General features: G+C 51.3%; 1 protein-coding gene across 1 annotated transcript in view; it reads right to left on the reverse strand.

Moving 5' to 3' along the window:
• Window positions 1–5116: 5116 nt before the first annotated feature.
• Window positions 5117–12926, reverse strand: part of ONECUT3 (one cut homeobox 3) — a 93496-nt gene continuing 85686 nt past the window's right edge. The window contains exon 2 of the mRNA XM_044998929.1: window positions 5117–5409. Coding sequence (XP_044854864.1) covers window positions 5117–5409 — 293 coding nt within the window. The remainder of the gene's footprint in view (window positions 5410–12926) is intronic.

Below are 12926 nucleotides of genomic sequence, written 5' to 3' on the forward strand. Positions count from 1 at the left end.
GTCTTTGGGAGCCGCAGACCTGTAACATCCTAACTATGCGTGCAACTGACCCTGAGACAGTAAATGAGGGAGGGCACGACCTGCCTCGTCGCAACGGACCTGGGATAGTGTGAGAATTGGTGCTGCAGATCTTTGATATCACCAAAGAGGGGAGTAACACATTATTTCTCACTCACTGATCAAAGCAGGGTGAGGAGCGGGGAGTGATCCTCAGAGGCCAATGAAAGTAATGGAAACATGTCTCCAAGGGTATTTACACAATGCAAAATGTGGGTGAAAGGGGGTAATTTAATGAGGGGACCACCCTGAAAGTGACTTTCCAGGGAATATTGAACGTGTGCAAATGCTCATTGTTCACCCTGGCGGATGCACACTCTGGAACTGCTTCTGCTCCCACGTGCACCAGTGTCTCCAGGGGAGTTGCTCCTGATGTGCACCACTGTGCATGGGAACAAAATCAAGCCCCACATGCCTTTATGCCCCATCTAGTACATTGGTGAGTAATACCTCAGCTGAAGTCTAAGAACCGGCTTCTGATCTCGCTGACCCTGGTGTAAAACCCCCTGAAGTGAGTGGAGAATTACTCTGGATTTATTATTATTAGTTGACTCCTAGATTTTTAGTCCAGAAGGGACCATTATCTAGTCTGACCTGTATACTGCGTGCGCCATTTTGTACACTTGGAGCTTCCAGTGAGGTCACAAGTGAGTATCTCTGTCCCCCTCTAGTGGTGGCTGGGTCGTTTAGCTCAGGCAGGAGAGGCTCATGTGTTTCGACCCGGAGATCTTCGGTTTGAGACCGGCTGATGACGACCAGCCAGGGGGCATGGCGCTATATGAGGAACAGGGGCAGGCCGGCGAGGGGCGGAATTGCCTTGCCCAGCCCTCATGCAACGATGAGCTCATTCTCAACTTCCCTTCCGCTCCTCCCAGGTTTGGTGCCATCTTGCTTCGATTGTTCCTATCAGACATGCGGAGCCATGGACTGGAGGATACCCTGGGTGGGATCTCCTGACCCACAAACTAGGGTTCAGGATCTGAATTTCGTGGCTCCAGACCATGTTCTAAAAGAGAGGTTCAAAGAAAGCTAAAGGCAAAAGGCTAAGCGTCCTGCTGGAAGGATGTTCGTGTGTCCCGTATAGCATCTTCTGGGATGGGATGGAGGCTCCCAGTGAAAACATGGATGGGATGGATCTGAGCAGAGAATTTCCCATCCCCCCTTCCTTTCTTTCTACCTTTAGCCTTGGTATTTGGGAGCCTCACCCTGCCAACTTCTGTAGCTGCTCCTCCTTGGGCTCTGACCATGCTGCGAAAAGCAGGGAGGGGTCAAGGAATGCACCTCCCGGTCCTACACAGGAGGATGAAGAAGGGAATTTTTAACAGTGAAACACGCTTACATCTCTGTGGCATCTGCCAGGCTACAAGAGGGCCTCAAACAGACCCAGCTCCCATTTCATCCCTTGACTTGAGGCCTGCACAAGGGGTGGTGATCATGGCCTGGGATGCGTGAGGGGGGATTGATGGCAGAGGGGGTAGGGGAGTGGTATGCACTGGGCAAGGGGGAGGTTCAGGGTGAAAGGGAGGTAAGGGGGGGTTCTGCCCATGAGGAGCAGAAATGGGGGGCAGAGGGGTATTTTTCTGTCCCAACACCCAAAGGCTGCAAGAATTGCCAGAATCCATCTGCTTAGAGAGCTGAGGTAATAGTGAGTCTCTCGGACAAAAGCAAAGAAGCAGAAAAAGAAAATAGCCACACACCTTTGGTACAAGAAAAAGGCACTCGTCTACCACGCTACCATCCGGTTCTCTCTCTCTTTCTCGCTAGGGGCTGGACAGGGCTGCACAGGAGTGCTCAGGAAAGGAGCAGGAGGCTGGGGCAGGGATGGAGGGAAAGGGGGGAAGGTTTTACTCATATACCTGTCGCAAAGGTAGCTGGGAAAGTGGCGTTTCCAGCACAGACCAGACAAGGGGAACAAAATCTTTGGTATCAGACGTGATTTTCAAATCACAGAAATTGAAAACTCAAGTGAGGTAGCCTTTATTCTCGGGTTCTCACTGGAAATGTCTTTGCATCCTTGGGGCCTGCTTGACTCAATTTTTTTGTCACTTCCCAAACCAAGGCCCCTTCCTGGCTTCTCAGCCCTTGAATACTACTAGATGGGGTTCAGGAATCCATCACCGTCACCGCTTCATGACAAGACAAGAAGAAACAACGTTAGGGGAGTCTCGGTGGCAGGGGGGGAGGGAAACGACGTTGGCTTTTCCATGACTGGTCACTTTGGTTGGCAGAACGTGATGTGGCACCTGGCCTTTGCCTTCCGTCCCTCCTGCTCGCGCGTTTGCTCGTGCTTTTCTAGTAGTCAATTGTTACGTGTGATTTGGTCAGAGCCATATCGATCTGAGCCTCCCTTCCCCTCGCGTTTGGTTTGTCCCAACCTCACCTTTCCCAATGATTGCTTTGGTGTGACTGTCACAAGGCGTCCCGATAGCCTATGGGGACAATTCTAATACCAATCGGTTCTTTCTTTCTTTGTAGGTCTATTTCTTTTTTTTCTTTCTCTCTACCGTTTTTGTGTCTATAGCTGTATCTGTAGAGATAGCTAGGTATCTTTCAACAAGGTGCCTCGCTGTTTCACAACAGACCATTTTTCAAAGTAAAGTGAATAGAAGAAACCGTAACGCTAGATCAAAGATGGTACTGTTTTACCCGCATCAATTCAATATTGTCCCTTTAAAAAAAATTTTTTTCCCAGTGTGGGACGCAGCCTCCCTTTTTTCCCCCACCCCCATCTTGTCCCCTCCCACGCCTCCTCCTCTCCCCAAGGAGGCACTGGAGTTTTTTACGGAGGCATGTGGAAGGGATGGTTAGTTGGTTGATAGCAGATCTTAATCATCTTCCCTTGTGATTGCTTTGTATATGGCATGAGTCACCATTGAGAGCTCAGAGGAAACAATCATTTTGAAGCTAGTACCATCTCTCTAGGATTTCGTTTTAAGGCAGGTTGCTAATTGGCACAAAAAAAAATCTGTCGTCTTTCGCAAGTTGCTGGGGGGGTTTCAGGTGAGCTTATTATTTTTTTTTTTTTGGTTTTAATTCCTGTTTTGTTTATTTTTCTTTTTTCAATTTCTCCCCCGCTCTATATAAGTGTGTGTGTGTGTGTATATATATATATATATATATACACACAAAAACATATGAAACGTATGTGTGTATATATATGGATCCATATTTTTTGGTTTTCTACCGTGCACCAATGTTGATTCCGTGACGATTTTGATTTTCCGTCTTTGGTACCAGTGAAGAGGAAAGGGGCAGGGAGGGAGGGGGCGGAGGAGACAGTGCATGTGCTGGGGATGGGGAGGAGAGACAAAGCAGTCAAAACAGAGCTTTGTTTGGGTTTGCTTATAAACCAAAACTGAAATAAAGGTGAAGATCATGGGCTGAGCCAGACTGGCCTCACCGCTCCAGTCCCCAGGAAAGAGCAGATCCTTCAGGCGAAGTCTTTCCTCTTGGGTTTTTTCAAAGGATTATTTTAATACCCGATTTATGTCGCTAAAATGTGCTTCTTGACCTGCTTGAACTCTAGGTGACCCAGTGCAATTCAACGTAGCAGCCTCCTGCGCTGGCTCCCGAGTCCCTCTGCTTTCGGAGCAAGGTGAGCGGGGCTTGGGGGAGCGTTGTGACGTTAGTGTCTCCACGTTTTGCCATGGGCGTGGAATATCTTTGGAAGGAATCCTAGGAGAAAAGGATCTCCTCTTGGGGGGGTTCTTTCTTTTTTTGGGGACCTCTTTTGTGCACCTGGCGTCATGACTGGTGGCCGTGATGGATGCTCTTGGGCACTCCTCAGAAGAGCAAATAATCTTCCCTATGTGGGGGTCTCTTGGCTGCAAGGTGGGGGTGGATGGAGTGAATGGAGGGAGGGGGCGAGCTCTTCCTCACAACCTACAGTCTCATCCTGATGTGCCTGACCCCCCGGGGGAGCTACCGCTTGCAGTGGGCTAGCTCGTGTGCAGTAAGCAACCCCTGTGACTACCAGCCCAGTGCTTTGCTCTGCTCACGCTGGCCAGCTCAGGGTCTTGAACGCTCTTGACACAAACATTCACCCTTAAGCCTCTGGTCCCCGAGGAAGCATTTGCACCCCAGGTGTTGGAGGAGAACGGAGGGTTTGGGGACTCTCCCAAGGGCCCTAGATCAAGGCAGTGGCAGTGGGATTAGAACTCAGGAATCCTACCGCTCTCCCTGCTAGATAACACTGCCCCGCTCTCCCTGTGAGCAATAACACTTTAAAGGGAGGAGAGCACCTACCCTCTCCCCACCCTTGGGTGCTCAGTTACCTTTAAAGTGTACATCTCAGCATATCCTCTCTCCAGGTGCCCTGGCACCCGCCCCCCGGGCTCAAAGGGCCAGATTTTTAAACGTACGCAGGTGCCTACAGCTGCAGAGAGGTGCCTTGTGGGGTTTTGGGAAGGCTCTCGGATCCGAACTCCCAATGAAATCAGTCACTGAGATCAATGGGAATCAGGCACCCCAGTGCTACGTGCCTTGGACAGGCTGGGCCTGAATGCCTCGAATCACCCCCCCACACACACACACACACGCTCAGGGACTGAACATGTGGAGAGCGCAGGGCTGAAACTCACCCCTCAAATCTTGTATCTTATAGGGGGATGGGAAAGGCCAATAACGTGCAATAGAAAGACGAGCACAGCAAACGCGGCAGCGTGTGGGGGGCGGGGGTGGGCACAGTCTCCTCCGCTGCAAAAAGCAGGAGCCCCCATTCTCCCCCAATGGCCTGGGGGGTCACTCACTCCATCGGGGGAGATTCCTCAGATCTCTGAAGGGAAGGAAACCGCCCTGTTCCGAATGGTTCCCCTTTGAAGCGAGCTTCTTCCAGGGCTCGAGCGTGGCAGTGAGACACGGGACTAAGCCACGGCCCAGGGGGCAAGTTGCAGCATCTCCGTGCGATGGGTTTGGTGGGGTGGTTTCCCTGCAGCACCCAAGAGCACCCACCTGAATGGCCAAGGTTGGCGTGGCTTGTTGTGAGATGGGCGGGGGGATGTGGTTGGCTTTGTCGTGAGGAGGGAGTGGCTGGGGGTCGGGGAGGGACAGAAGAGGGGCGTCATGCTTTGGAGAAAGTGCTTGTAGAAGATGAGGGAACCCCAGGGTTGGCGCCCGCATCCTCCTGCCAGCGGTTCATGCACCGCCGGCGGGCGTTCATGAAGAAGTTGCTGACGGTGTTGAGCTCCAGGCCCAGCTGCTGCGAGATGGTCATCTGCATCTCCTTGGAGGGGCGCTTGTTCTCCTTGAAGATCGCGATCAGGGTGCGGCGCTGCAGGTCCGTGAAGACCAGCCGCTGCTTCTTGGGCTGCAGGTTCCTGTCTTTCTGCTGCTCCTGTTCTTTGCGTTTGCAGGCTAGATGTTCAAAAGAAAGAACACGGCCATTAATTGGGTGCGGGCCCATGGTGCCCAGCGCTCCTTTCTCACTACTTCCGCCCTCACTTTTGGCCCATCCCTCTCTGCCACCTCTCCATCTCTCTCTTCCTCTCTGTTGCCTCTGTCTCTTGAGATGGGGCCACCTGCCTAAGACATGCCATGCAAGCGACCACGTGGAAGCCTTGGATTGCACCTCATGGGTCACTCCAGTATCTCCTTCTGGCAGCAGGGCTGGAATTGGAGGAAACTCATGGCTTGATTTTGCCCTCCTCACCCTCTGGCAATTTGGGACCTCTTAATTCCTAAATCCTGAGTGGGACTAACACAGGGAAGCATGCAATCCTCTGCCAAGTTTACAGCCCTAAAGCAGAGGTTCCAGTAGGCCCCACTGGAAACCTTCTGTAGCTCTCCATTGGCTTCTGCTGGTCTCTGCTGACCTCAGTTGGACAATCAACAAACCTGTGAACCAGTTTCTCCTCAGACCCGTGGCTCTGCCCCTAAGCCCAGATGCCAACTTAAAACAGCAGGAAACAGCTGAAATTTTCTACGTGGACTTTCTGTGATGGCTGCTCACGTTTCCTGGCCCGCACCAGTGGTTCTCAAAGCAAAATGAGGCAACGATGATTCAGCTCCCCAGTGTGACGGGGTTTGCCCTCTGTGATGAAGTGGGACTGTTCTTAATGTTTCCTCTGAATACTGTGTGGGTGCCTCAGTTTCCCCTATGCATTTCTTAAGTCTCCAGCGTGCATAACTGAGTGACACTCTGTCTCCTGGCAACAAATGGCCGGGGCCCTTCCCCCCTGCAAGGGGATGGCTTAAAGTGAACAAAGAGATCAGGTGACCTCCTGGCCCAGGAAAGAGACAAAGGCCAGAAAGGAGGGACTGGAGGAGGTTTCAGTTTTGGGCTGGCTGGGAAGAGGCAGGAACCCCAAGTCTGGGGTCTAAGCTCCTTGTCCCCCAGAGGGACCTGGCTGAGGTGTCCTGGCTGTACCTACAAGCTCTGTGTTGGACTGTGTTCCTGTCGGCTAATAAACCTTCCATGTTACCGGCGGGCTGAGAGTCACGGTGAATCACAGGAAGTGGGGGGTGCAGGGCCAGGACTCCCCCACACTCCGTGACACCCTCATTTCCCCTCTGTCTGTGAAATGGACTGTGCGACGGTCCAGGAAATCTAGGCTTCCTCAACTGCCTTCGCTGCTCTCTTCGCGCCCTCTCCTGCTGGATTCAAGTCCATTCTCAGCACGGCATTTCTGTCCAACAGAGCCAGGTTCCATAGTTAAAAATCCCCCCCACGCCCCTGTCTCGGCATTGAGCAATAGGTCACCCCAGGAAGTGATAATAATTAATAATAAATAAAGCCCCATTAAACTCTCTGCACTCTGCCGGGGGGCTGAGGCAATGACTAAATATATGGGTTTTACTTGGCACAAATGCCCAATTTTTGCTCTTTTGGGGAAAGCTTTTGTCATTTTTTTTAAAGGAAAAAAACTCCTTGTTGAAGCAAAATACGTGGCTTTGGGTTGCCATTTTTCTGCAGTATATGTTAACACTGACTGGGAGGTTCAACAGTGCCTAAGTGATTTAGGAGCCTTGGGGTGTCTACACTTCAAACGCAACAGCGGCACAGCTCTGGTGGTGCCGTGTGGACACTCATTACAGCACCAGGAGGGGTTCTCCCATCGCTGGGGATAAGCCACCTCCCTGAGAAGCAGTAGCTAGGTCGACAGATGAATTCTTCCATCACCCTAGCCCTGTCTACACAGCGGGTTAGGTCGGCAAAGCTGCATCTCTCGGGAGTGCAGATTTTTCATGTCCCTGAGAGAGGTTCCTATGCTGATGTCCATGTTCAGTGTGGACTAGGGTGACCAGACAGCAAATGTGAAAAATCAGGACAGGGGGTGGGGAGTAATAGGAGCTTATATAAGAAAAAGACCCAAAAATCAGGACTGTCCCTATAAAATCAGGACATCTGGTCACCCTAGTGTAGACCTGCCCTAAGTGCCATTTTCTAAAACGGCCCTTTGGGTGAGACTTACGGCGTGTGTGCGTCCACACTGCAAACAAAACCCCGTGGTGGCATGTTGCAGAGTTCTGGCTCGTGGCTCGTGCTCTGGCGCTGAAAATAGCCGTGCCGACGTTCCCGCTTGGGCTGGAGCTCGGGCTGTGGGATCCATCCCCTTCGCCAGCTCTGACAGCCTGAGCGGGAATGTCTACACGGCTGTTTTCGGCTGTAGCATGAGCCTTGCAAGACCAAGGCTGAAGACCCAGGCTCTGAAACTCGCTGCTGCAGATCTTTTTTGGAAGTGTAGACATACCCGGGGATTCAGCGTTGCAGTGTCTAACTTGCAGGTGTCCTGTTGCCAGCCGGGATACACAGCCTTGAGTCAGGTGCCCAGGCTCCCTGTACTAGGTCCTTCCCACACGGCGAGTTCTCTCTCTGTAACTGTACCAGACCCTTTGTGGATCAGCCGTGTGAGTGCGACATCACACACACTCAACACCTTCTCAGCGGGAGGATCTCCCTGGTGGGATATTTGCACTCAGCTAATGGGCACGCTCTCTGCTCATGCCTTAAGCTCTTAGGCAAACAGATGCCATCAGCCCCCGTGCCAGCCTCACATAAAAAATATCTGAGTCTCATCAGGAGTGGTTTGTTCGCGGACTTTGGCCAGCTGGAGCAGAAGGACAGGATACCCCTGGTTCTACTTTCAAGGAGCTGAGCTGGAGCGGATGGGTGAGGTTCTGTGGCCTGCAATGTGCGGGAGGTCAGACTAGATGATCAGGATGGTCCCTTCTGGCCTTAAAGTCTATGAGTCTATGGCCTCAAAAACTCTGTGGGAGCTGGACTGCTTGAGAGGACAGATGGGAATGCATAGCCCGTCGTGTCCTATGGCTGTTGTGAAATGGAAATTCCTTAAAAACCAAGACCAAATAAGGAGGAACAGAGGATACAGATTAGACTGGTGCATTTCGTTGAGTTTCATGGGTGTGACATCCCCCACAGCCAATCAAGAAGCTCCATTTTTGTGTTGAGGATTCCAAGTCCATTTCAGACTCGTTTATCATGGATCTGGCAAGGTTGGTCTGGTACTTTCACCTCTTTGCTCTGCCCACCTGCCATTTAACACTCTTAAATAGTATCCTCTCCTTTTCCCGATGATTCACAATGAGGAGCACAATCCATCTTCATTTCCAGTGACACAAGGTAAAGCATTCCTGGCCTGTTATTTAATGGGGTTTTATGGGGTCAGTTCAGGAGAGCTATTAGGTCAGCAGAATGGTACCTTCTGAGGACACTGGGACTTGGTCTCAATACTTTGGTGAGGATCTTATGCCAGGGAACTCTACTAGAGTTTGTCTACACTGGAATTTCTACTCATGTTTTCCCATGTGCTAACTAACATGATTGTAAACTCTAGTGTGGACATGACACATATTTGTTCCTAGTTGTGTTTAGCCCTAGGTTGCACGTTCTGGGCTTGATTTGCCATTGTTCTGTACCTTGTATGGTCATTCACACCAGTGCATAGTGGGTATAAAACAAACCCATTTCGATTTTAGTGCCACTTTGCACTGGTGTAAAAGACTGTACGAGGTACAGGGCCAGGGGCGGCTCCAGACCCCAGCACGCTAAGTGCGTGCTTGGGGCGGCATGCCGCAGGGGGCACTCTGCCGGTCGCCGGGAGGGCAGCAGGCGGCTCCGGTGGACCTCCCGCAGGCATGCCTGCGGAGGGTCCACTGGTCCCGCGCGGCTTCGGTGGAGCCGCGGGAGCAGCGGACCCTCCGCAGGCATGCCTGCGGGAGATCCACCGGAGCCGTGAGACCGGCAACCGGCAGAGCACCCCCCGCGATGTGCCACCGTGCTTGGGGCGGTGAAATGTCTAGAGCTGCCCCTGTACAGGGCAATGGAGAATTTGGTCCAGACTGTCCTGTCTACCCCCAAATTTACAATTGTGTTCTTTAACATATGTTAAAACATGACTAAATATTTAAGTGTAGACACACCTACTGAGTCAAAGGAATTACTCTAGAATTGTAGCCATGTAAATGAAAGCAACATCTGATCTCTAGAGTTCCAAGGTCCTCCAGAAACGTAGTCATGACACTATTCTCAAAACTACCCTCTAGCTTGTGGTATTTATGGAGACATCATCCAAAATCTAGATAAGCGGGGGTCACAAGCACCAGAACCCTGAATATGTTCTCTTTTTTCGGAAGCTCCTAACAAACAAGAAGGATTATCATGTGAGAAAGGCAACACATTTCAGCACCAGCTCTCTAATACCCAAGGTAACACGTCATAACGGACATGTGGCTCTGCATTTTGGCATCTCTGCTTAATGATGCACAGCACCTTTGTCCTAGCAGTGAGCTGTCCTGGAGCTGAATTCTGAGGGTCCTTACTCACGCTTTACTCATTGCAACAAAGCTGCCGTTAACTTCAGTAGTAGTTTTGCCTGAGCAAGTACAAAAAATGAATAAAGTCAGTCCTGAGGATCTGGCTCTTCGGTAGGTGAGCTGGATTTAAAAAAAAAAAAAAAACGGTGTGGAGGGGAGCGAGGGGGGAACCCGTGAAGATTTTTTTTAAGCTTTACCCTTTTTTATTTCAAAATTTCTCATTTCTAAAAATTTCATATAAAATTTCAGAACATCTTTGATCACCTCTGTACTTGTTCAGAAAACAGAGGGGAAACATTAAAAAAAAAAGGCCTCACAAATTTCCCCAATATTTATCTATTTTTAATGTCCAATAGAAATGTTATCAGATCTCAACAGCGTTGATGTGTGTGACGAAGTGGGGGCGGGGTTCTTGGGTTTTCTTGGGTTTTCCAGTGGGTTGCATGCACAGGGAGTGGGACTCAGTGTCCCCGGGTGTTACTGGTTTAACGAGGGGAGGGGAGAGGGAGTTTGTTGGTACATAGGACTGGAGAGGGACTCCGGACCCCGGCCGATGGCCTGGAGGATGGAGACCCCAGTGACTGGTGACCCAGAGACCCAGCTCAGGAGTCACAGCCGGTTCTGGCCAGTGGGAGGACAATGGGCTGCGAAGAGAGGACCCCGGTGACCTGACCAGCCGGTTCCAGCCAGAGGAAGGCTGAGAGGAGAGGAGGAGACCCAGGCCTTCCTGTTTACAACCCTGCTTCCCTGGAGAGAAGACAATGGACAGAGGGGGGGGCTTGGGGCCAGGGATATCGGAGGCCCAGCTGGGAAGCAGGGGGGCTCTGGGCTGGAGAGGGGGAGCAGGCAGAGCCCACCTGGCTGCAGGGAGACTGGGATGTGCTGGGCTGAGGGAGGCCAGGCCTGAGGCCCGGAGAGTTTCCTGTGCTGTGTTCAACTCTCAATAACCCCTCCTGTTTTACTGGTCTAGAGAACAGGGGGCATCAACCCCTTTGGGGGTGAGGAGGCCCGGGGGGGGGCAGAGCGCCTGGACTCTCTGAGGGGGCCCATGGCAGAGACAGATGTGCTAAGGCTCAGAGAGGTGCGGCTCCAGGAGGTGGGGGGGCCTGACCCCGAGAGAGAGTGGACCCCCAAGAAGGGCTGTGGCACTGAAAGGGGCACCCCCCACGGACCACACGGGGCCACGAGTGGGCACGATCTGTGAGTCCGTGACAATGTGCAAATGGGGAGATATTTAGTGGGACAGAAAGGGAGGGTCTCATGTTATACGGTCAGTCCCAGTGTAAAGGCATCGTTCTGAAGCCGTCTGCCCTAATCTACCGGTCCCAAGCACTCCCTTGTGTCAGGCTTTGTGACGTAAAGGGATCCAGAGTGCAGGGAAAAGCCAGACATGTGGGGCTGATTCTCCCCTGCTGTACACGTGTGTGGTCACGTACACCCGTACAAAGTGAGTGTGAAATCCCACGGGATCAGCAGAGGAGTGTTCTACACCCACAAAGATCAGAGCGGTAGAAAATCACAGTGGGATTTTACTCTGTATTAAGGCCGATTTAAAGGTGAACTGAAATTAACTGTGGCCAGGTCTACACTACAGACTTACATTGGTATAACTGTGGTGCTCTGGGGTGTGAAAAATCTCTCCCGTGGGTGTAGGAGTGTCTTCACTTACGTGCCACGGCTATGCCGATGCAACGTTTTCAGGGTAGACCTGCCCTCAGATAGCAGCTCGCTTTCTGAAGATTTGTAGAGGCTTAGGGATGGATTTTGGAGAAGAGCCTTTCATTTTGCATGCAAGATCACTTGCATTTAGACATCTAACTACCTAACTGGGTAACATTTTAAAATGTGCCTAAGGCTATGTCTCCACTGCAAAAAATAAGCCGTGTTTTCACAAGAAGCTAGCTAGCCACCTTGAAACACTATCTCAATATAAAACACACACCTTGTGGTGGCTAGTGGAGATCAACCCTAGGTGGGAGTATATATAAAAACTAGAGTCATTTATAGGGGAGACCAGGTTACCTAGTGGATAGAGCTCTGGATGGGGATTCAGGAGCCCTGATCCTATCCCAGACTCTACCTCTGGCCTGCTGGGTGACATCAGGCAAGTGTCTCTGAGCCTCAGTTTCCCCATCTGTAAAATGGGGATTGTAATGCTGGCAGACCAGGTGCCAGCTCATGCCAAGGCTTTTAGGCCTCACCGAACAATGCATAGCTGGACGCCCGTCTGTCTCACCTGTGTGTTAGTATTGTTAAGATAGGTATTGGACTGAGATGGTGTACAGTGTTTAGACTTTATGAAATGCTTGTGAGTCACTGCATGCATTAATCTCACGCATGACCTTGAGTTCCCACGCTATGAGGTAATACTTACGTGTTTGTTCTGTGACTGTAGAATGTTTGGTCTGAAACTATGTAACTCGCCAAATGGGGGAAAACTTCATCTAATGCTGAGTGCCTATAGGAGATGTTATCTCCTGCCCATCAGGAAGGACTAGTGAAGGCAAACGAGCCATTGTGGAGCAGGCACTTTGCTGATTGCCTCCCCCCCCAGCCCTGAAGGGGGTACCTGCCTCATGCCATCACAGCGTGAACGCTGGGGGAAGGGAATTAAAATGCCTGTTAGAGAGAACTTCCTGGAACTCTGAGAGGTGGGGATTTCTAAGCACATGCCAGGAGCCCCCCAACTGTTTTGCCTGGGTTAACCCTGAGGGATGTTCTGAGGCTGCTTACTGTAGACGTTGCTATTCCCTTTTGACAGCTGACTGTAACTCGTTTGTGTGTGTTTGCTTCCCGGCTTCCACCTTGTAAATAACGCTCGTTTCTTTTTCCTAGTTAGAGTCCTTAGTTAGTTGACTACAGGCGTGGCTACAAGCGTTTGTCTTTGGTGTGGGAGCTAAGGTGCAAATCGAGCTGGGGTAAGTGACTGGTCCTTTGGGGCTGGGAGTAACCTGACTTTTTTGTGATCTTTGGTGTAACGTGACCGTCTGTCACAGAGTCAAGCTGGCCTGGGTGGCAAGATAGACCGGGGCGCCCAAGGGGACTGCCTGTGACTCCATGGCATTGCTGTATGGTGCCGGAGGAGTTTACACCTGTTA

This window comes from Mauremys mutica, chromosome 24, assembly GCF_020497125.1.
Source record: "Mauremys mutica isolate MM-2020 ecotype Southern chromosome 24, ASM2049712v1, whole genome shotgun sequence".
Lineage (NCBI taxonomy): Eukaryota > Metazoa > Chordata > Testudines > Geoemydidae > Mauremys > Mauremys mutica.